General features: G+C 38.3%; 1 protein-coding gene across 1 annotated transcript in view; it reads left to right on the forward strand.

Moving 5' to 3' along the window:
- Positions 1 to 20291, forward strand: part of kdm4c (lysine (K)-specific demethylase 4C) — a 21410-nt gene extending 1119 nt beyond the window's left edge. Inside the window, 21 exon segments of the mRNA XM_081360299.1 lie at positions 592 to 767; positions 1143 to 1257; positions 1968 to 2161; positions 2296 to 2345; positions 2435 to 2538; positions 2640 to 2777; positions 2895 to 3088; positions 3602 to 3768; positions 4712 to 6447; positions 7557 to 7668; positions 8061 to 8089; positions 8092 to 8244; positions 8343 to 8562; positions 9751 to 9827; positions 9956 to 10011; positions 10212 to 10320; positions 16090 to 16278; positions 18615 to 18785; positions 19012 to 19131; positions 19229 to 19321; positions 19635 to 20291. Coding sequence (XP_081216425.1) covers positions 592 to 767; positions 1143 to 1257; positions 1968 to 2161; positions 2296 to 2345; positions 2435 to 2538; positions 2640 to 2777; positions 2895 to 3088; positions 3602 to 3768; positions 4712 to 6447; positions 7557 to 7668; positions 8061 to 8089; positions 8092 to 8244; positions 8343 to 8562; positions 9751 to 9827; positions 9956 to 10011; positions 10212 to 10320; positions 16090 to 16278; positions 18615 to 18785; positions 19012 to 19131; positions 19229 to 19321; positions 19635 to 19796 — 4365 coding nt within the window. The 3' untranslated portion in view covers positions 19797 to 20291.
- Positions 20292 to 21309: the final 1018 nt, after the last annotated feature.

The following is a 21309-nucleotide window of genomic DNA, read 5'->3' on the forward strand; positions in this document are numbered from 1 at the left end:
TATATATACACACACACACACACACACACACACACACACACACACACAGTGAAACCAAAAATTATTCAGACACCAGATGTAAGTTTTGATATTTTTTTTACTAGTGGGTGCAAGACACTATTTCATTTAGGCTATGTAAGCAAAATAAAGTAAACTGTGACATATTATACCTAAAGATTCTTCATACAGTGGACTACCACTAAAATGTATAAAAAAATTTTTTTCTTTAATTGCTAATGCAACCTTTTTACACCACAGACTGAAAAAGGATTGCTTGGTAATTGGTTGACCTAAATTAGTATCATCTGTACTTAAATTAAACAGCTGACAGCTATTCAACCTAATTCATTTGTAAGGCAGTCTAATAGAAGGATGAGCCAAAACCAGTGAAATATCAACTGATTTGATAACTCTGAGTCCTTGTCATATTTTATTACCATTTTCTAAACTATAGCAAATAAACTGTGATAATGTGAGACATGTGGAAGGTTTGGTTTGACTAATATATATATATATATATATATATATATGCGTGCTTGCGTGCGTGCATTTTTGCCTAATTCTTACATTAGATCTTAATTATTTCCACAGGTAATTCCACCCAAGGGCTGGAAGCCACGTCGCAATTACGATGATATTGATGATTTTGTCATCCAAGCACCTATTCAGCAGATGGTAGCTGGCCAATCAGGACTCTTCACCCAGTACAACATCCAGAAGAAACCACTCACTGTGCAAGAATTCCGTAGACTGGCCAACAGTGACATGTAAGTGACAAACACAAAAATGCACATCTGGTTCAAAGTAACATACTGTTATTCTACTCTTTTAAACGCAGTAGGTGCATGCAGTATATATTCTTTGCAGAGTATGCACATTCTGTCATTTTCTTTTTAAAGTGGTCAGCCATAACCTACATTTAGATATAAGGCAGGTTGTTGTAGGTACCAGTTTTGTATTGTGCCACAAATTCCAATGTCATGAAATGGCATACAGTTTACAAACACCTCTATTTTGGTTCCTTGTTTTATTTAGTGTTATGTGCTGGACTTCTAATGCACTCTGTAATGAGTTTTCTTTTAAATTATGGATTGACCTATATTCGTTAAGGCCATCTGGAGATGTGTGATTTACCTACTCAGGTACTGCACACCTCGCTACCTGAACTATGAAGACCTGGAGAGGAAATACTGGAAGAATCTCACTTTTGTCTCGCCCATCTATGGTGCTGATGTGAGCGGCACGCTCTATGATGAGGTGAGGATGCAGGTGGACTGAACCTCCACTAAACGTCCAGTGTAACATGTGAATGGCATGTGTGTTATAACAAAGGATAAAAGTGTTTTTGACTGGTTGCAGTTCAAAAAAATGGATTTCAAAAATAAGAACTAGTACTTTACCACTAAATCACTACAACCGCTATTATTACTAAATACAATAGTCTATAATGCTCTTACTATTATTTTTATAAAATTATTTTAACAACAATATTAACAGGAAAAAGAGAAAATGTATTTATTTTTTATTTCTGACTGGTTACTTGGATGATTACCAAAAAAGCAAGTTTTAGCAACTTTTCGCAAAGGTGTGTTTAATTGAGAAATAGTTGAAAGCCTCATGCCATTGTGTTAATTTAATGTGTTACTATTATTATAAATATTTAAAATGGGAGTGTGTTCAATAGAATATTATTATTTGCTGTCACTGAAATTATTATTGAGTATTGTGAAATTTCACTGCTTTGAAATATACCATGAATGATTACCATAATGAATTACTAGGATATTTACATGGTATTTTAATATAAATCTGAGGTATACACATAGTAATATTAAAAAAACACACACAAAAATTCGGAAATTAACATGCAACATATCCAAAAAGTCTGGGTAGTGCCATGTTACTTTCTTATATGTGCTGTATACTGGTAAGGAGTTGACATACTGTTACTGCCCCTCTTATCTCAGGACATTGAAGAATGGAACATCGGGCACTTGAACTCAATCTTGGACGTAATCGAGGAGGACTGTGGTGTGTCCATTCAGGGAGTAAACACACCCTATCTGTACTTTGGCATGTGGAAGACCAGCTTCTCCTGGCACACAGAGGACATGGACCTCTACAGCATTAACTACCTGCACTTTGGCGAGCCCAAATCCTGGTAGGGCTGGCTGTGGTTTTCTGTGTTTCTTCAGCATGCATAGATCTATTTGGACTTTTTTCTTCTTGTACCTCTCCTGAGGACCAGGAATTTTCCCATTTCTTAATAAATAAATAAATATATAAATTTCACAGGTATGCCATCCCTCCAGAACACGGGAAGAGATTGGAGCGTCTTGCTATAGGTAAAAACTATGGAGTTGTCTTTTAAAGGAATGTGCTGCATATATACACTGTGTTGTACTGGGTGTGATAAATGTGTCTTTGTCCTTAGGTTTCTTTCCTAACAGCTTTAAAAGCTGTGAGGCGTTCCTGAGACACAAGATGACACTGATATCCCCCTCTGTACTAAAGAAATACAGCATACCATTTGATAAGGCAATCCACAGTCTTTTAGAATCAATTTACAACTATTTTAGGTTTTGCTGTGTCTCAGTTCTCCTTGTATGTCTTCACAATAAACTGATATATGTTTATAGATAACACAGGAAGCAGGGGAGTTTATGATCACATTTCCCTATGGTTACCACGCTGGCTTCAACCACGGCTTCAACTGTGCCGAATCCACCAATTTTGCCAGTCTCCGGTGGATTAATTATGGAAAAGTTGCTACGCAGGTACTAAGAAGCGCATAAAAACAGCTGTTGCTGATGAAAATCTGGCAACTTCATGTTACTGTTCATTCATCTTCAGCCAGTGAACATTTCACACTTTACTTTTGTGTCCTCTTGCAGTGTACATGCAGTAAGGACATGGTGAAGATTTCCATGGATCCGTTTGTCAGACGATTCCAGCCGGATCGCTATCAGGCTTGGACACAAGGCAAAGACTCCTGCTCATTGGATCACACCCTGGCCACACCCAGCACCACCCCAGAGCTGCAGAGCTGGCTTCAGAGACGTCGTAGGAAAGCACCCTCCACCACAAGGTATTATCAGGGTTTCAACAAGGGTCACTATAGCTAGTATTAATGTATACTGCCGTCTTCTATGGTCAGTTTTCTCTTTCTGGTCAACTACAACAGTTTGAGCAAAAAATAAGTCTGTTAATAGTCGGCATTAAACGGAGGTTGCCAAGGTCTTTTCTTCCCTATTGTAACGTATATACGAGTGAAACGGCTTCTGGAATGTGTAAAAAAATGTAGGTGATTGAATCTATGTAAGTTGGGCATTGCAAACTAAATGGAGGCAGATCTGAATGCCAGTTTGCAGTCAGTTGTGGATTTGTGAGAGGTTTAGAGCACAGAAGTTTCTGTCAAATAATTTAATTGTATTAAAAGACAATCTTGGACAGCATGTGAATCTTTTTTTTTTTTTTTGTATCTTTAATGCAGAGGTCAATCACTATCGAGATTTGTTTATGGCTATTTACTGACAGGCTCAATTAACAATCTTGGACAGCGTGTGAATTTTTTTTGTTGTTGTTGTTTTTTTGTATCAAGTCTCCATTATCCACGCACATGCTCCAAACGATTGAAGACTGTGGACACCGCACCAGTGAAGGGAGGAAGTCGGAGGAGTAGAGGGTCAGCTTTAACATCAAAAGACAAGGAAGAGGAAGACCCAGTGAAACGCCAAATAGAATCGCAGTTTCCGACTGAATTAAAAGGCTAGTACCTCTATTATTTTTGTAAGTTCACAATACATTCCACAAATACACAAAGCCTAGCAGTTTGCATTTGTTCTCTGATTCAGTAATACATGTAGATAAATGTGCATTTTTATTTTCTGTGGAATTGATTCTTGAATATAATCTGTGATCTGTTAACAGTCACATTAAGGATAGATACCGTTTGTGTTCGACAGTATCAGTATCGGACATCATTTTATTTCAGACAAGTCCTAGTTATCACAACACCACATTTTTACAGAATGCAAATGAACACTTGTGATCTCTGTTTCATCACATTCTCTTCTGTTACCGGCATGTCAAAAAAATAACAAAAATAATCCAAAATTCTCTAAATGAATTGATTTCTTCTTAAAATTAAATGTACACTCCCGTTCAAAAGTATGGGGTCAGCAAGATAATTTGTTTTTTGAAAAAATGTATACTTTTATTCAACAAGTATGCATTAAATTGATCAAAAGTGACAGTGAAGTTATTTATAATATCACAAAAGATTTCTATTTCAAATAAATGCTTTTCTTTTGAACTTTCTATCCATCAAAGATTTCTGAAAAATAATATTTCACAGTTTCAACATTGATAATAATAAGAAATGGTACTTCACCAAATCAGCATATTAAAATAATTTCTGAAGGATCATGTGACACTGAAGACTGGAATAATGGCTGCTGAAATTTCAGTTTTGCCATCATTAAAATAGAAAAGTTTTTTTACTAGTTCTCAATATTACTGTTTTTACTGTATTTTTGATCAAATAAATGCAGCCTTGGTGAACACAAGAGACTTACTTTAAAAACATTAGAAAATCTCCAAACTTTTTAACAGTAGTGTGTGTGCAAAACCTACCTATGTCCAAAACCTATGTCTGTGTATATCTAAAAAAACCTTTTATTGTTTCATGACACTTGTTTTGTCTTTTTAGGGCTCACTGGTCCATGTCGACAAATGTGTGTTGTTAAAGTAACAAGAGTGGAGAGTGACTTGCTGGCCCACTCTACCTCACAAGTCAAAGATGCTTCACCTGAACAACTCTCGACTTCTCCACTCACCTCCTCATCCAGTCAGAGTAACCCTGATCCAGGTTATGCAAGCTCCCAGACGTCTGTAAATTTGGATGAAGGTCGAGTAACAACAAACACAGACTCCACCGCAAAGCCTGGGCCTGAACCAACCTCAGAGAGTGACATCCCTGTGGATGTGACTCTGGACTCAGAAAGAACTGCTGAAAGTCCTAATCAAACAGACTGTGAATCTGTCTCAGGAATAAGTGCACCTTCTGTGCCTGTGACCCATTCACAGAGACGTAGCTCTACTGGTGCTGCGGTTTTATTTTCGGAAAGTGATTCCCAACAGGCTAAATTTGAAATGGAAGAGACGGTCGCCGATATCTTGTCTGAGAGCGGCATCGATTACGGCACATCAGCACTTTACAAGGAGCAAAGCTCAATCCGTCTACACTCTACTCTTCAGGATTCAGAAACCTTGGAGAACAGAACAAACTTTGAAATCCAGACTGCCCCATTTTGTGAAATGCCTCTTCTAATGCCTGAGCTCACAGATGAGAGAGTCAATCCTCACTCTCTCGCACCTGAAATGCCCTCGCTGACTCTCGCTGTACGACCCGACACCGCAAATCACCGACCTCACAGTCCGAGCAGTACTGTACCTGTTCTCCTTCTGGAAAAATCACACGCACCTCCTGTTATAACAGATGATGTGGGGACTTGTTCTGAAAAAGCTTGTCCCAATTGGCCAATTGTACCCCAAGAAGGTGTGAGCCAATCGTTCAATAACTCGATCTCAGACACCTTTATAGCAAAACCAGCATCTCCTTCTATGGTGTCACAGTGGGAGCCACCAGAGGAGTCCAAACAGGAAGGACATAAACACACATGCCCATCCACAGACCAGAACACTCAACATGAGTCAATTTCGCAGTTTAAAATCACTACTCACAGTATTTTACAACGTCCTACAGTAGCAGACATGGATTTTATAGATGCCCGCAACTCTAATAACTCAGCAGAAGGAGGGGACAAACAAACTTCTATGTCTCTTGAAGAGCAGTCCAGTTCTCTCACATCCTCCCATGGCCCCTTCGTGGAGTCCAAACCCTTCACCATTTGGAAAAACCTCAGCTCCCAGAATCCTGCAGTGCTAATTGAGAGCTTGCAGCCCGAGTTGGTAATGGGTCTTACCACAGGTGTAAACAGTCTCACAGAATATTCCCATGACTCTCTGCCCTACACCATGTGGTCTGAATCAGGGTGCCAACCAGAAAAGTTCCCAGATTCTCCAAACTCTTCACCATGCACCCAGACCTGGACCAACCTGGAGCCCATTCCCATGCAGTGCTCTGGTGCAGACATTGCTCTAAACACCCCTATAGATCTCAAGCAGCAGAACGTCGAGATGGTACCAGCTGTAGCTTGTGTGCTCGGTGAGCAGACAGGCTCTCAGGAAACTCATGAGGGAGAGTTTAAAGGGCAGGAGTATTACGAAGGTGTGAAGTCAGAGCATGATGGGTCCGTTAGCGACTCTGATTCGTGTGAATCGGGAGATAAGGGTGCGGACAGCAGCAGTGAATCCAGTGAGGAGAATGCCATGAGTGACCCTGAGTATGTGGAAACGGGCCTGGAGCCAGGGGAAGTCTGTACAGTGAGTTCTGGTGCTACACCATGACAAGCAGTACATCCTGTATTCTTCAGTATTTTGTTCTGAGCTTCTGTCCCAAACAACATCGACCACAGTGACAAGACATTTTGCTAACTTTTGTTGTTGTTTGTGTATATTTTATTATTTATGTTATACAGTAGTCAATTTATATATATATATATATATATATATATATATATATATATATATATATATATATATATATATATATATATATATATATATATATAGTAGTCAACATTTGAAGTGGATCAAAGCCTTTCATCAAAGTTATACATGAATTTTGAACAATACCTGTTCTTGTCTTAGGACAACTTTGAACTTTTTTTGATCCACTTCAATTGTTGACTACTGTATATATGTGTAATATTATATATACATGTTTATTTATTTTTTGGAAACATATATATTTTCAGAATACTCTCGACCCCTTACATTGCTAAAAAAAAAATTGTAGCAATGTAAGTCTTTACTGTGTCTTTTGAGCAATGTAATGCATCCTTGCTAATTTATTAAAAGTATTAATTTTATTGACCCCAAACTTTTGAATGGTAATTTATATTAATTTGCTGTGAATCCAGTGATTTTGTTTTTGTTTTTGTGAGAACATTTTCTCTACTCATACATCAGAACACTTATTTAATTACTGTTCACACCTTCATGCCTTGCAAACAAAGCTTTACAGTGCCAAAGCATTAATGGTAACACTTTACAATAAGGTTTCATTATTTAACATGAACTATGAATGAACAATACTTCTACAGCATTTATTAATCTTAGTTAATATTAACTTCACAATTTACTAATACATCATTAAAATCAGAAGTTGTATTTGTTAACATTAGTTAATGCACTGTGAACTAACATGAACAATTTATATTAATGAATTCTGTAACAAATGTATTGCTCATTGTTAGTTGATACATTTACTAATGTTAACTAATGAACTTTATTGTAAAGTGTTACCGCATTAATAAATGTGCACATACTGTATACACACATGCACAATAAAGGTAGCAACAATATTTTTGGAAAGTGTATGGTCTCTTTCACTGACCTCCTATTTGTCTCTCTTTTTTTTTCTCTCATAGTATCATATGCAGACTGTTAAGAAGACTACCAAGAGTTGGCGTCACCCCCTCAGAAAGCCCACTGCAAGAGCAGTTCCCAGTGCTGTGAAACAGCAGGCTGCCAGTGATGATGGTGGATGTTTAACCACTTTTACTTTATTATGAGCAAAAAATAGCTTACAATTATGGATGAAAAAAATAAGAAACAAAAGTAACAAAAATGTTATTCTGATTTGTGACATATTGTAATGGTTTTAAAAATGTAAGTACCATTTATTAAACTGCATGTTGTCATTGGACAGAATTACACTAATAATGCGTTCTGTTTATGGTATTTTTAATGATTCATCTATGTACACAAGGCAAGCAGACTGATGTCTTGGCTGTTGTGTACCGCTGCTTTTCAGCATCTCACTCCATGCATGCATGCACTTTTAAAAAGCTGTGTCAAGTTAAAGAATTAGAATACTAAATGAAATTTTCAGCCCTAGAGTAAATATTTATTTGTGTGTGTGTGTGTCTCAGAGACTGTAGAGGAGTGTGAAACTAAAGAAGAGAGGAGCCAGAAACTGAGGAATGGGCAAAGCCTTTAGTGCATCTGTGGCAACAGAGAAAAGCTCATCTTCAATATGAACGAGAATACAACACAGCTGCAGCTCAAACTGCTCCACACTGTGCTGTCTGCACCCTTTTCATGCCATACTATCAGGTAACTTATGGAGACAGATACTAGGTACCAATCGGGTTGTGTATATGTGCTATGTGATGCAAAAATATTTATTTCAAACTCATGTGTTTTTCTCACAGCCTGAGAATTTAGAGGAAAGAAGGCATGATGTCTTGATGAATCCTGCCATAGAGTCTCAGGGGTCGTGTTCACAGGTGGCAGGCTTGAGATCGCGACCTCTGATCCCTGAAATTTGCTTTGCATACCAGGAGGGCCCATGCCCTTCGAACACACTACTGGAGGAGGATGGATCCAGTCCTCTTGTGGCCTGCAACAGTTGCTGTGTTCAAGTTCATGCCAGTACGTCACTGAGATCACGTAACAACACAATTAACAACTGAAAAAGCCCCAAATATCATGATCCTCTGGCAAGGGAAACCTGGACTTTATAAAATATAATTAATTATTAAATAATATAAAACCATTCAAAAGTTTAGGGTCTGTAAGTTATTTTTTTTTTATCTTTTTTTTTTAAAGAAGTCTCTGGTGTTTAGAATACAGTAAAAACAGAAATATTGTGAAATATTACAATTTAAAATAACTGTTTTCTATTTTTATATATATAATTATTCCTGAAATGCAACACTGAATTTTCAGCAGCCATTATTCCAGTCTTCAGTGTCACATGATCCTTCAGAAATCATTCTATTTGCTGATTTAGTTCTCAAGAAACAGCTGTGCTGCTTAATATTTTTGTGTTGATATATTAATGTTTTCAGGATTCTTTGATGAAAGAAAGTAAAAAACAGCATGTTTTTGACATAGCAATGTTCTGTATTAATGTAATAGTCTTTACTGCCTCTTCTGAACAGTTTACTCCATCCTTGCTGAATAAAAGTATTAATTTCTTTAAAAAAAATTAATGGTAGCTTATGGTATAATTTATTTAATTTGTAAGTTTTAAATATTAAATTATGAAATATTAGTTTTGTGTATAAAGACCCATTCATACCATGCATACTATATTAATTTTTCATTCATTTATATTTGTTTTATTTGATTTTGATATTAATCATGATTAAAAAACTGCTATTTATTAAATTAAATAATTTATTTTTAATATATAAATATTATAATATTAAAGGGGCTATGCACATAGGGTGAGATAAATTATATATAAATATAATTTATAAGTTATTATATTATCTTTAACTCTACTTTGTATTAAATTGAGTTTAGATTTTTCTGCTCACTTCTAGAGAAATGTTAGATATATAAACTGTAAGAGAAACATTTTTACTTCAGTTCCATTTTTTTTGTACCATCCTTTAGGTCTGTTAGTAGAATAAAGTAATTGAGTTCATCTCATGGTCTAATTTCTGACATTTTTGAAAGCAGAATTATGTATGTGTGTTAAATAAATGATTGTGTTAAATTTAATAATTAATATCTTAAGCATACACATTACCTTTGACAACCTTAAAAAATGCATGTTGTAAAAAAATAGTTTGGCATAGTAGAGAATGTAAACGTTTGATTGGTCCATAGGTTGCTACGGTGTTTCTATTCATGATGTTGGCCCAGTGTGGACATGTGACCGATGTGTGAGCGGAGACCTGACAGCTGTAAGTAATCATGCAGTCAGTCAACATTTACTGTATCAGTATCATTTATTGACTACTTGTATGTTTTGCTTGCCTTTGTTAAATTATGGATGATATCTTATATCTGTTTTGTGTGTGTTTTATACCAGGGATGCTGTTTGTGTAACCTGAGGGGAGGTGCATTAAAGAGAACTTCAGATGACAGGTAAGCTCCCTTATTCAGATCCCTTAATACTAATAGAGTGTTGTATTAAATACTAAACAGAGCAGAAGACTCAGTATGCTTTTTACACACATCCTCCAGTATTTAAAATGTACATTATAAGCAAATACGAGTTCAGCAAAGCCAGTGTTCTTAGATATTAGTGAATGAGTCAAACGGCTCATGAATTATATATGTTGTAGGTGGGCCCATGTGATGTGTGCTGTGGGTCTCCCTGAGGTGAAGTTCATAGATGTGGTGAAGAGAGCTCCTATTGACATCAGTGCCATACCTGTACAGAGATATAAACTGGTGAGTAATAAACACACACACTTTTGTTTCACTATATTAGTGAGGACATTGCATAGACTTCCACTGATTTTTTATCAGGTTAATGATATTTTCTATCACCTAACCAACGCCTATCCTTAAACCTACCAATCACAGAAACATGTGCAAAACACTAGATTTAAATAAAAACATGTTTTGGCCAATTTAGGACTCATTGTTTAGGACCAGTAAAATATCCTCACTAGTCGTTTGTAATTATATTTCACTATATGACTGAGGACATTTGGCTCTCACAAGTATAGCTAACCTGTACACTAGAGGTTGAACGACTTTTATTAGAAGTTGACATTTATGTGATTAAAGTCGAGTCGACGTTGACCTATCGCTGATAACGTCATTAATGAACAAATAAGCCTGAACCATGGCAATGGCATATGACACAGTGCTGCCCACAAGGCTATTGCTTCTACATAACAACTTATTTTTATCAGTTCTTTTGTCAATGGGACGTTGTATTTCTCAATGATTCAGCTTGAACAGTGAACAGAACAGTGTTGACAATACATTTCTGTGCTACTGAATGTTTCTGTGTGCGCGTGATGTGTGCAGTGCATTAGTTTAAAATGGGGATTAACTTACGTGTACAATTAGCTGTTTAAAACGACCAATTTTGAGCTTCCAGATGTTATAATCAAACATATCTTGTGGAGTGCTCTTGGAGTTTGCATTTATTTGTCATCTGAACTGTTGGAAATGGAGCGTAAAAGCATAGGGTTTACTAGGAAAAAACACACACACACACACACACACACACACACACACACACACACACACACACACACACACACACACACACACACACACACACACACACACACACACACACACACACACACACACACACACACACACACACACACTCATAGACAGTAGAAACAGTAAAATAAAGTGCAAATGGGTCTTAATGGCCCATAAGAGCTGAGAAATGTAATGTCTCTTGGAACAACAGTGTAGAACTAAAGCTAAAATAAATGTTGCCAACTTTAGGTAACTTACGTAACGCCGGTTCTCTGATAACAGAAGTGAGGTATCTCACAATGGGAAACACCTCTGGCGTGACTAATCCTGGAAGCACCAATTACACCATGTCTGTTATTTGGCAGACCAATCATGACAGTGATGCGGGAGTCCTGCGTCCCTAGTATATATCGCTGCTAGCGGTCCCCACTTCATTCTCAGCTTATCTCTTCTCCATGCAACTGCAAGGATGGAAGTGTGGTGAGATACTTCACTTCTGTTATCAGAGAAACTGGGGTTACATAGGAGCTTTAAATCAATACTATCTAATTAGGGCTGCACAATTAATCTTACTAAAACCGCACGCGATTTGGCAAAGGTTGCGATTATTTTATGCGCAGCTTGTCAGTGCAACACGGCTGATCAGTAGTAAATGTTGCGCCATCTGAACGCCAGAGGACGCTCTCGTGCAGACATGCCAAATATGCCCCGCCACAGAAGTAGATAACGCCCGTCATTCCAGGAAATCCCTATCGCTGTAGCTGAATAAACAGGATATTGAAATGCTTTGATTGATTAAACATGATCAATAAACACACAACTGCCTTATTCTAAGAAGCCACATCATCTCACAGAAGGATGCTCAACTGTCGTTATGAAGTGAGTTTGGAGTAAAATCATGTTATTAAATGTTGGCTTTTGTTGGACAAGAGGTTATTAAATGCTTCTCATGTTTGGAAAGCTGTTTGACGTGTGTTGCTTTTTCAAATGCACACTATAAGTGATTCAAACTCACAGTGCTTTCAGATGGAGCAGCGTTTACAGAGCTGTACATCAATGACAAGCTGCACATACAAAATAATCGCAGCATTTGCGATTTCAAAATCGCGATAAGCCATCTCGATTTAAGTGCGATTTCATTTATAAAATTGCGATTAATCGTGCAGCCCTACTATCTATAGGCTCAAAAGGGTCTCAGCCCCCTAGTGCATTAAGGATCACAGACAGATCCCACAGCAGAATTAGTGAAACATTGAGCAGTGCACCTCTCGAGCAGGTGTTGACCTATGATATTCCTGTCAATCCCCACATGGCATGCAGAAATTGCAGCAAGATAAACTTTAAGTTGAAAAGGCTCTGTCCTTATCCAAAAGTTCCTGCTGAAAACATAACACATCTGCAACAGAACAATGTGTCTGTGTGCGCACAATCACTCAAACACATTCCATTTCTGATCATATGCAGAGCGCGTTGAAGCCACTTTCACATTCTGAAAAATCTCAATCACCCTTGAAGGCAACCTCAATCCTTCTTGCGTAAGTCGCTCTGTTGAAGCATATTTGTCACTGCAGCACTGAAAAGGGATTTCAGCTCCACAGGGGCATCAAGGAAATCCCTCTCTGACAAGCCTGACAGACCCAATCCAGGGCTCTTTCACCCACCACGGCCGAGCCTATGCTGCGGCCGCAGGTTTGGACTTCTCCCCTAGATGTAATGACACAGATCTCTTCCCACAACACTGAATCTGGTGACCCAGCATCAATCTACCTCGCCATGTCCACCATGAGTTCAGCTTGATATTCTGTGAACAGTGAGGTGGCATTCAAGGCTCTCACAACCAGGGCAGAGGAGTAATACGTTTTTTAAAAAGAGAGGCAGACAGCCTCTCTGTCTGTCCCGGCAGTGAAGGAGAGGCGGAGGATAGGGCTGCAAGGCGATTGGGGGGTGGAGGTGACTTGCCACACTTGCTATTACTTGGTTAGACATCCCACACGTCCAGCCAGGAGAAACCTTTAACTGGCACCCTATGTAAGAAGGGTTTGTCCCAGAAATGTCACATCTCTGCGACGCATGCTGGGATGGCTGGAATCCTCTGCTTGACCCGGGAAGTGCGCGACTGCAGCCTCTTCCCGTCATATAAATCCATCTCCGCGCCCTGGCCTTCTTGCTTCTTTGCCTTCGATGGCCAGTTGAAAGAGTGTTTAGCAGCCGCTCTCCTACACATCTCAATAAGATACAATTCTCCTGGTATGGGGAGGGGGACTCATCTATGGAACAGCCAGGCCTAGTAGAAAGATTAGGAGGGAGGATAACATCCTCTTCCAAGAGACAAGCAATCGCCTCATCATCATCCTCTTTGTCCCCCGCAAAGGGGTCTGATTCAAAGATGGGAGGAAGTTCAGGAGAGATCTCATCCATCAACTCTCTCCAGCTGCACTGGGGCTGAGGAGCAGCCTCATCTAACTCCGGGGGAGGTGCAGAAAGACTCAGGTCCCCTTTAAGGACTCATACACGATGCTCTAAAACCCTTGATGGGAAATGAGAGTGGTGCAGGCAGCACTCGGGATTAGCGAGCACAGCCTGTCCGTGTCTAACTCCCAAACACGCTATGCACATAGGGTGAGAGTTCTTAGAAGTAATCATAGACACGCACACACGGGCAAGAGGGATCTTTCCCTTTCACTGTGCTGCTGGATGGGCTTGCAGTCGTCATAATCTAGATCCAAACACCAGGGAATTAACAAGTTCACACAATGTGCCTCTCGATATCGGATCTTATCTGCAATTATTCTCGTAATGCGGCAGGATCGGCCAATCCTTCACACCACTTAATGTGAGGTGAGGGAATAACTGAGAAAAACCTTTCCGGAAATCTGCTGAGAATATCTTCCAAAATAAGATCTTCATGGGGAAGAGAACAAGAATGAAGTGGGGACCGCCAGCAGCGAAATATATTAGGGGGGCGGGACTCCCACATCACTGTCGTGATTGGTCTGTCAACTGACAGACGTGGTGTAATTGGTGCTTCCTCGATTGGACACTCCCTAGGCATTTCCCACTGAAAAATGTTTGAAAGAGAATACTTTACTCTGTCGTTCTTTAGTTTCACTTTCCTCTACAATTCAATGTCAATGTCAATTTAACATGGTAATTTAGTATGATTAAAGTCCCCGTGAACCGGAAGTTGCAAACGACTTTTCTCCAGTGTTATGACGTATTTCCAAGTGAAACGGAATATTGAACAGAGGGCAGGGTTTTACTCTAGCGCTCCTCCTCTCCATCTCTGCTCATAGCAGACTAACGGTTTGAGGGGAGTGGTTAAGCGTTTTCAAACCAAGCTGTCAAACCTACGTCATCAGAAAAAGACACCATTCCAGACCCGGAAGTAACTTTTCAGATTTTGATTAAAGATTACCATGGTAATTCTTTTTTTTTTTTTTTTTTATATTTACACGGATTAATTGTTCACCACAAGACTAGTAATATGCGCTAACAAAGTAAATAGGGTCAATTTTGATTTCATGGGGGCTTTAAGTATTTATCTTGACACAGCTTCTTAAAAGTGCATGTGTGCATGGTGTGAAGTCCCATTAGTTAGTGTTAGTTAATGCTTTAACATTTAACTAACAATGAGCAATAAATTTGCTACAGTATTAATTAATTTTGATAACGTTAGTTAACACAAATACAACTGTTCATTGGTAGTTCATGTTAGCTCAGGTCCATTTAATAATATTGACAGATACAACTTTTAATATTAATAATGTATTAGTAAATCTGAAGATCTAGGATCGCCTAGACACGACCACAACGCATGATGTAGTCAGCCGGATACGGGCCGTATCCTTTTTCCACCTTTGTTGCCTTTGGCTTGGCTTGCTTAGTTGGGGCCATTAAAGAGTAAGTTCACCCAAAAATGAAAATTATGTCATTAATGACTCCCCCTCATGTCGTTCCAAGCCCGTAAGACCTCCGTTCATCTTCGGAACACAGTTTAAGATTTTTTAGATTTAGTCCGAGAGCTTTCTGTCCCTCCATTGAAAATGTATGTACGGTATACTGTCCATGTCCAGAAAGGTAATAAAAACATCATCAAAGTAGACCATGTGACATCAGTGGGTTAGTTAGAAGTTTTTGAAGCATCGAAAATACATTTTGGTCCAAAAATAACAAAAACTATGACTTTATTCAGCATTGTATTCTCTTCCGGGTCTGTTGTCAATCCGCTTTTACGACTCCGCAGTGACGCTGCTGACATAAGACGCTGCTGACGTGTTATCTGGACAGTATACCGTACATACATTTTCAATGGAGGGACAGAAAGCTCTCGGACTAAATCTAAAATATCTTAAACTGTGTTCCGAAGATGAACAGAGGTCTTACGGGCTTGGAACGACATGAGGGTGAGTCATTAATGGCATAATTTTTATTTTTGGGTGAACTAACCCTTTAAATTTTACATTTAATTTAATATTCAACAATAATATTGATCTGCCTGCATTGACACTATTATACAAGAACTGAACTGAGCTGGACGATGACATCGCGGTTTACTCCAGAGCGGCTATATATATATATATATATATATAAATGAACTAAATAACTTTTTTTAAACAAAAATGAAACATCACTGAACTTACTTAAGATGGACAGTGACGCTATTTTCTTCTGGAAACAAACTTTTTTGCATTATTTTTCTGTTATCTCTGTAAAGCTGCTTTGAAACAATCTGTATTGTAAAAAGTGCTATAAATAAATATGACTTGACTTGACTAAATGTCGAAATTAACATTACCAGGCAGTTACTAAGATTAATTAATGCTTTAGAAGTATTGTTCATTGTTATGACATGTTAACTAATGTAGTTATCTAATGTTAACCAATGAAACCTTATTGAAAGTGTTACCTGAATGTTTCTTACTTGGCATTCTTTAATGTGTTATGTTATGTGTTTTCTCTCGTTCTCTCTCTTCTCTTTCTTTCTCTTTGTAGAAGTGTATATATTGCCGTAACAGGATACAAAAGCTATCTGGAGCATGTATTCAGTGCTCATGTGGCCGTTGCCCCACCTCTTTCCATGTCACCTGTGCACACGCTGCTGGAGTGCCCATGGAGCCTGATGATTGGCCATATGTGGTTTTTATCACCTGTCACAGACACCAGTCACGGAGCTCCAGCGCTGTGAGTACACTTCCGGGCAATTCAGAGAATATCTTTAAAATTTCAAGTTAAAAATAAAATGTCAAATGTTCTACTTTATTTTTCTACTAATCGGTCTGTACATACAATGAGGAAAATAAGTATTTGAACACCCTGCTATTTTGCAAGTTCTCCCACTTAGAAATCACGGGGGGGGGGGGGGGGGGGGGTCTGAAATTGTCATCGTAGGTGCATGTCCACTGTGAGAGACATAATCAAAAAAAAAAAAAAATCCAGAAATCACAATGTATGATTTTTTAACTGTTTATTTGTATGATACAGCTGCAAATAAGTATTTGAACACCTGAGAAAATCAATGTTAATATTTGGTACAGTAGCTTTTGTTTGCAATTACAGAGGTCAAACGTTTCCTGTAGTTTTTCACCAGGTTTGCACACACTGCAGGAGGGATTTTGGCCCACTCCTCCACACAGATCTTCTCTAGATCAGTCAGGTTTCTGGGCTGTCGCTGAGAAACACGGAGTTTGAGCTCCCTCCAAAGATTCTCTATTGGGTTTAGGTCTGGAGACTGGCTAGGCCACGCCAGAACCTTGATATGCTTCTTACAGAGCCACTCCTTGGTTATCCTGGCTGTGTGCTTCGGGTCATTGTCATGTTGGAAGACCCAGCCTCGACCCATCTTCAATGCTCTAACTGAGGGAAGGAGGTTGTTCCCCAAAATCTCGCCATACATGGCCCCGGTCATCCTCTCCTTAATACAGTGCAGTCGCCCTGTCCCATGTGCAGAAAAACACCCCCAAAGCATGATGCTACCACCCCCATGCTTCACAGTAGGGATGGTGTTCTTGGGATGGTACTCATCATTCTTCTTCCTCAAACACGTTTAGTGGAATTATGACCAAAAAGTTCTAATTTGGTCTCATCTGACCACATGACTTTCTCCCATGATTCCTCTGCATCATCCAAATGGTCATTGGCAAACTTAAGACGGGCCTTGACATGTGCTGGTTTAAGCAGGGGAACCTTCCGTGCCATGCATGATTTCAAACCATGACGTCTTAGTGTATTACCAACAGTAACCTTGGAAATGGTGGTCCCAGCTCTTTTCAGGTCATTGACCAGCTCCTCCCGTGTAGTTCTGGGCTGATTTCTCACCTTTCTTAGGATCATTGAGACCCCACGAGGTGAGATCTTGCATGGAGCCCCAGTCCGAGGGAGATTGACAGTCATGTTTAGCTTCTTCCATTTTCTAATGATTGCTCCAACAGTGGACCTTTTTTCACCAAGCTGCTTGGCCATTTCCCCGTAGCCCTTTCCAGCCTTGTGGAGGTGTACAATTTTGTCTCTAGTGTCTTTGGACAGCTCTTTGGTCTTGGCCATGTTAGTAGTTGGATTCTTACTGATTGTATGGGGTGGACAGGTGTCTTTATGCAGCTAACGACCTCAAACAGGTGAATCTAATTTAGGATAATAAACGGAGTGGAGGTGGACATTTTAAAGGCAGACTAACAGGTCTTTGAGGGTCAGAATTCTAGCTGATAGACAGGTGTTCAAATACTTATTTGCAGCTGTATCATACAAATAAATAGTTAAAAAAAATCATATATTGTGATTTCTGGATTTTTTTTTTTTGGTTATGTCTCTCACAGTGGACATGCAATGATGACAATTTCAGACCCCTCCATGATTTCCAAGTGGGAGAACTTGTAAAATAGCAGGGTGTTCAAATACTTATTTTCCTCACTGTACATATGATTTTTTTTATTACTAATATCATGAATTTGTATAGTTTATGGTATAGTGTTTAGTTCACCCAAAAAGGAAAATTCTGTTATCCATTGCTCACCCTCATGTAATTCCAAACCCATTATACTTTTGTTCATGTTTGAACTACAAATAAGATATTTTTTAATAAAACCTCCATTAACAGTCCATGTAACCAAAACGTTGATGCTTCAAAAACTTCATAAAGACATGTAAATGGAATCTACATGAATCGAGCGTCTAATCCAAGTGTTCTGAAGGCATGACAACTTTATTTGATGGATAGATTTTATTTAGGCTTTTAGTTTACTCGCATATAAACATTGATCAACACACATACATAGAGCACATTAAATATGATAAAGCTCACACGTGCTTGATTGACACATGTGAACCAATGAAGTTTATTCTTGCGTGTAATGCAAGAATGTTCAAGCTTCTGCAAGAACCAGTTAGATTTATTCTTGCATGTCAACCAAGTACGGTTGAGCTCTTCAATTTATAATTTTTTTTTATAAATAAATAAATTCATACAGAAAAAACTGTCACATAATTGACCCTTTAACATCAAGATTTTTTTTTTGTCCCCTCAGAAATTGAAAGTTAGCAGAAGTGAATTAGAAGTGGGCCAGACAGTGATCTCCAAACACAAGAATCTTCGTTACTACAGCTCACGTGTTACCCAGGTCACGGCCCAAACATTCTATGAAGTCATGTTTGATGATGGCTCATTCAGCAATGATACATTCCCTGAAGACATTGTAGTGAGTGTTTCTATCACTGCTAGCCAGTAGTTGTTCTAATGAATAATCTGTGGCATGTTTTCATTGAACTGATGAATGCAAACTTAAATATACAAAATATAAGCTTACAAAGTTGTCAGCCTCTTATTTTTCACAGAAAATTCTCATGCGTTGGTAAGAATGTGCCCAATATTTCTAGTTTTTAATTCCGGCGTCTGAGTGGAATCTATTCTCTTTCACCCTGCAGAGCAGAGATTGTACCCAGCTTGGACCTCCTGAAGTGGGGGAGGCTGTTCAGGTGAAGTGGCCTGATGGACTTTTTTATGGAGCCAAGTACCTTGGCTCTAACACTTCATATATGTACCAGGTACACACACATATACTCTCACACGTATTCTCTCAAGTACTGCTGATTTACTACAGTACCTCTCTAATCATTCATGGTATATCCTGTGTTCTTGTAGGTGGAATTTGAAGATGGATCCCAAGTATTGGCGAAGAGAGAGGACATTTATACACTGGATGAAGACCTGCCCAAAAAAGTCAAAGGTCGTTTGGTGAGTTCTCACTTATTGAACTCTTTCTTTAAAGAGTCACTTCAACCAAAAATTTAAATTCTGTAAAAATTGAATCACACTCACGTTGTTTCAAACCCACAAGACTTCTGTTCATCTTCGGAACACATCAAGAACTGGATTAAACCTCTCGATTTATATGGATTACTTTTTTTGGATGATATCCTTTTTAAAGCTTGAACATTTTTGTACTTTCAATGGGTGGACAAAAATGATGAGAAAATATAAAAATATTGTCCTGTTATGTTTTTCTTCATGAATGATGTTTTGATGGCTTTGTTTCACCCCTTTACAGTCCACGGCATCCAGCATGCGTTTCCAAGATGCATTCTTTACCACACAAGGTGAAAGGAAAAGACGACGCACTCCAAATTCTCGGTTCCAGACGGATTATATCGCCCATATCAGCCCTCGAACCTTCGCCAGGATCTCAGAAACGCACAGCAAAGCCAACTAAAAGATGAATGGAGTTAAAAGAGCCCTTGAATTACAAGGGGCTGTTTTCAATTGGGCTTGAAGATTGTACATCAGTGAGATCATAATTTTTAAACGTGGCAGAAATACTGTGGTCTCATAAGTCAGGGACAAGAATGTTTTTCTAAATTAGAAGTTTTTCCTGTTATATTTCAGAGGTTTTTCTTGCCTCAAATGGTATTCTGTAGCATCGTAATCATGTAATTTCCTCCCCAACACTGCTGAGACTAATTTCACCCGCATGCTTGGTTTGTAAATGATTTGTCTTGTCATGCACCATTCCATCACTGAAACATTTAGCGTTGAGCTTAAAATGGTATAAATGGCAAATAAAAAAAAAAGTTGCTACTGATGTCCAGCAAAGCACATGTCACCTTTTACTTATAGTCATGATTTCTTTATTTATTCGGGGGTTAATTCTTTCTTTTCTATGTGGTGCTTACAGCTGTTGACAAAAATTAAAGATGTTTGATTTGTGGTCTGTGCCTTGACCTCAGTTGATGAAACGCTTCCCACTTTGCTTTAAAAAAAAATATAGCTGATACATAGATAGGGATTTATACTAATTTATTAAATATAACTTGCAAGAGCAACAGAAACATAAATGGTAGTTTTAAACAATCACAATCTGATCTTAACCAGTTCAAAGACAGAAGTGGAACCAGGACCACAATTTTAGTTTTTGATGGCGAAAAATAATAATTGATGGCTGAAAATCTCACGTTATTTACGTTAACGCAGTAAGGTGTAACTTAGTTGAACTTGATCAAGAGTGAGCACGAGCGCTGCGAGATCTTTCACACAAAACATACGGAGTGACAAAAATGTCATACTTTATTAAAAGGCGCAGCACATTCATATAAACTTTAAATAGGATCTTTTGTAAAAATAAATAAATCTAAAAAAAAAAAAAATTCTTAAAAAAAAAAAAAAAAAGTTTTCTTACGAAATGGTACATTGCTTAGCAAACCTGGATTTTCTCGTGTGCTCAAATGCCGTGTGATGGATGCCTGCTTTGTGCGAATCAATCATTCTTTTGAGACGGATCTTTTAAATGATTCGGTTGAACAGGTGAACAAAACCAAAATCTGTCCGAACGGTTTTCGAGTCAACAATTTGCTGAATCATTGAACCGGGAAATTCTTTCCACCAATGAGTGAGTTGATACCGCAGTGAACCGAGGCATGGAATGACGATAAAAAAAATACTTTAATAGCCAAAATAGCGTAAATGTTATAAATGACTATAATATTGTATAACAATGTTATTAACATGCGTGCGAAAAAGAGTTGGGTTTTTTTTTGTGCGCAAACTTTTGAAGCTAAGGGAGTTTTTAATGTAAATGCAAACTATTTGCTCTGATATTTGTTTTATATCCTGGAACATGCAAGCTACAAACTGCAGTTATGTGTCTTTACATAGTTTTATTGAAAAGTTTATGATCATATACTGTTATATTACACAATTTTACGTCCTGTCCTGTCTTAAAAGAATCA

The sequence above is a fragment of the Scardinius erythrophthalmus genome (assembly GCF_964197995.2).
Source record: "Scardinius erythrophthalmus genome assembly, chromosome: 3".
In the NCBI taxonomy this organism is placed as follows: Eukaryota; Metazoa; Chordata; class Actinopteri; order Cypriniformes; family Leuciscidae; genus Scardinius; species Scardinius erythrophthalmus.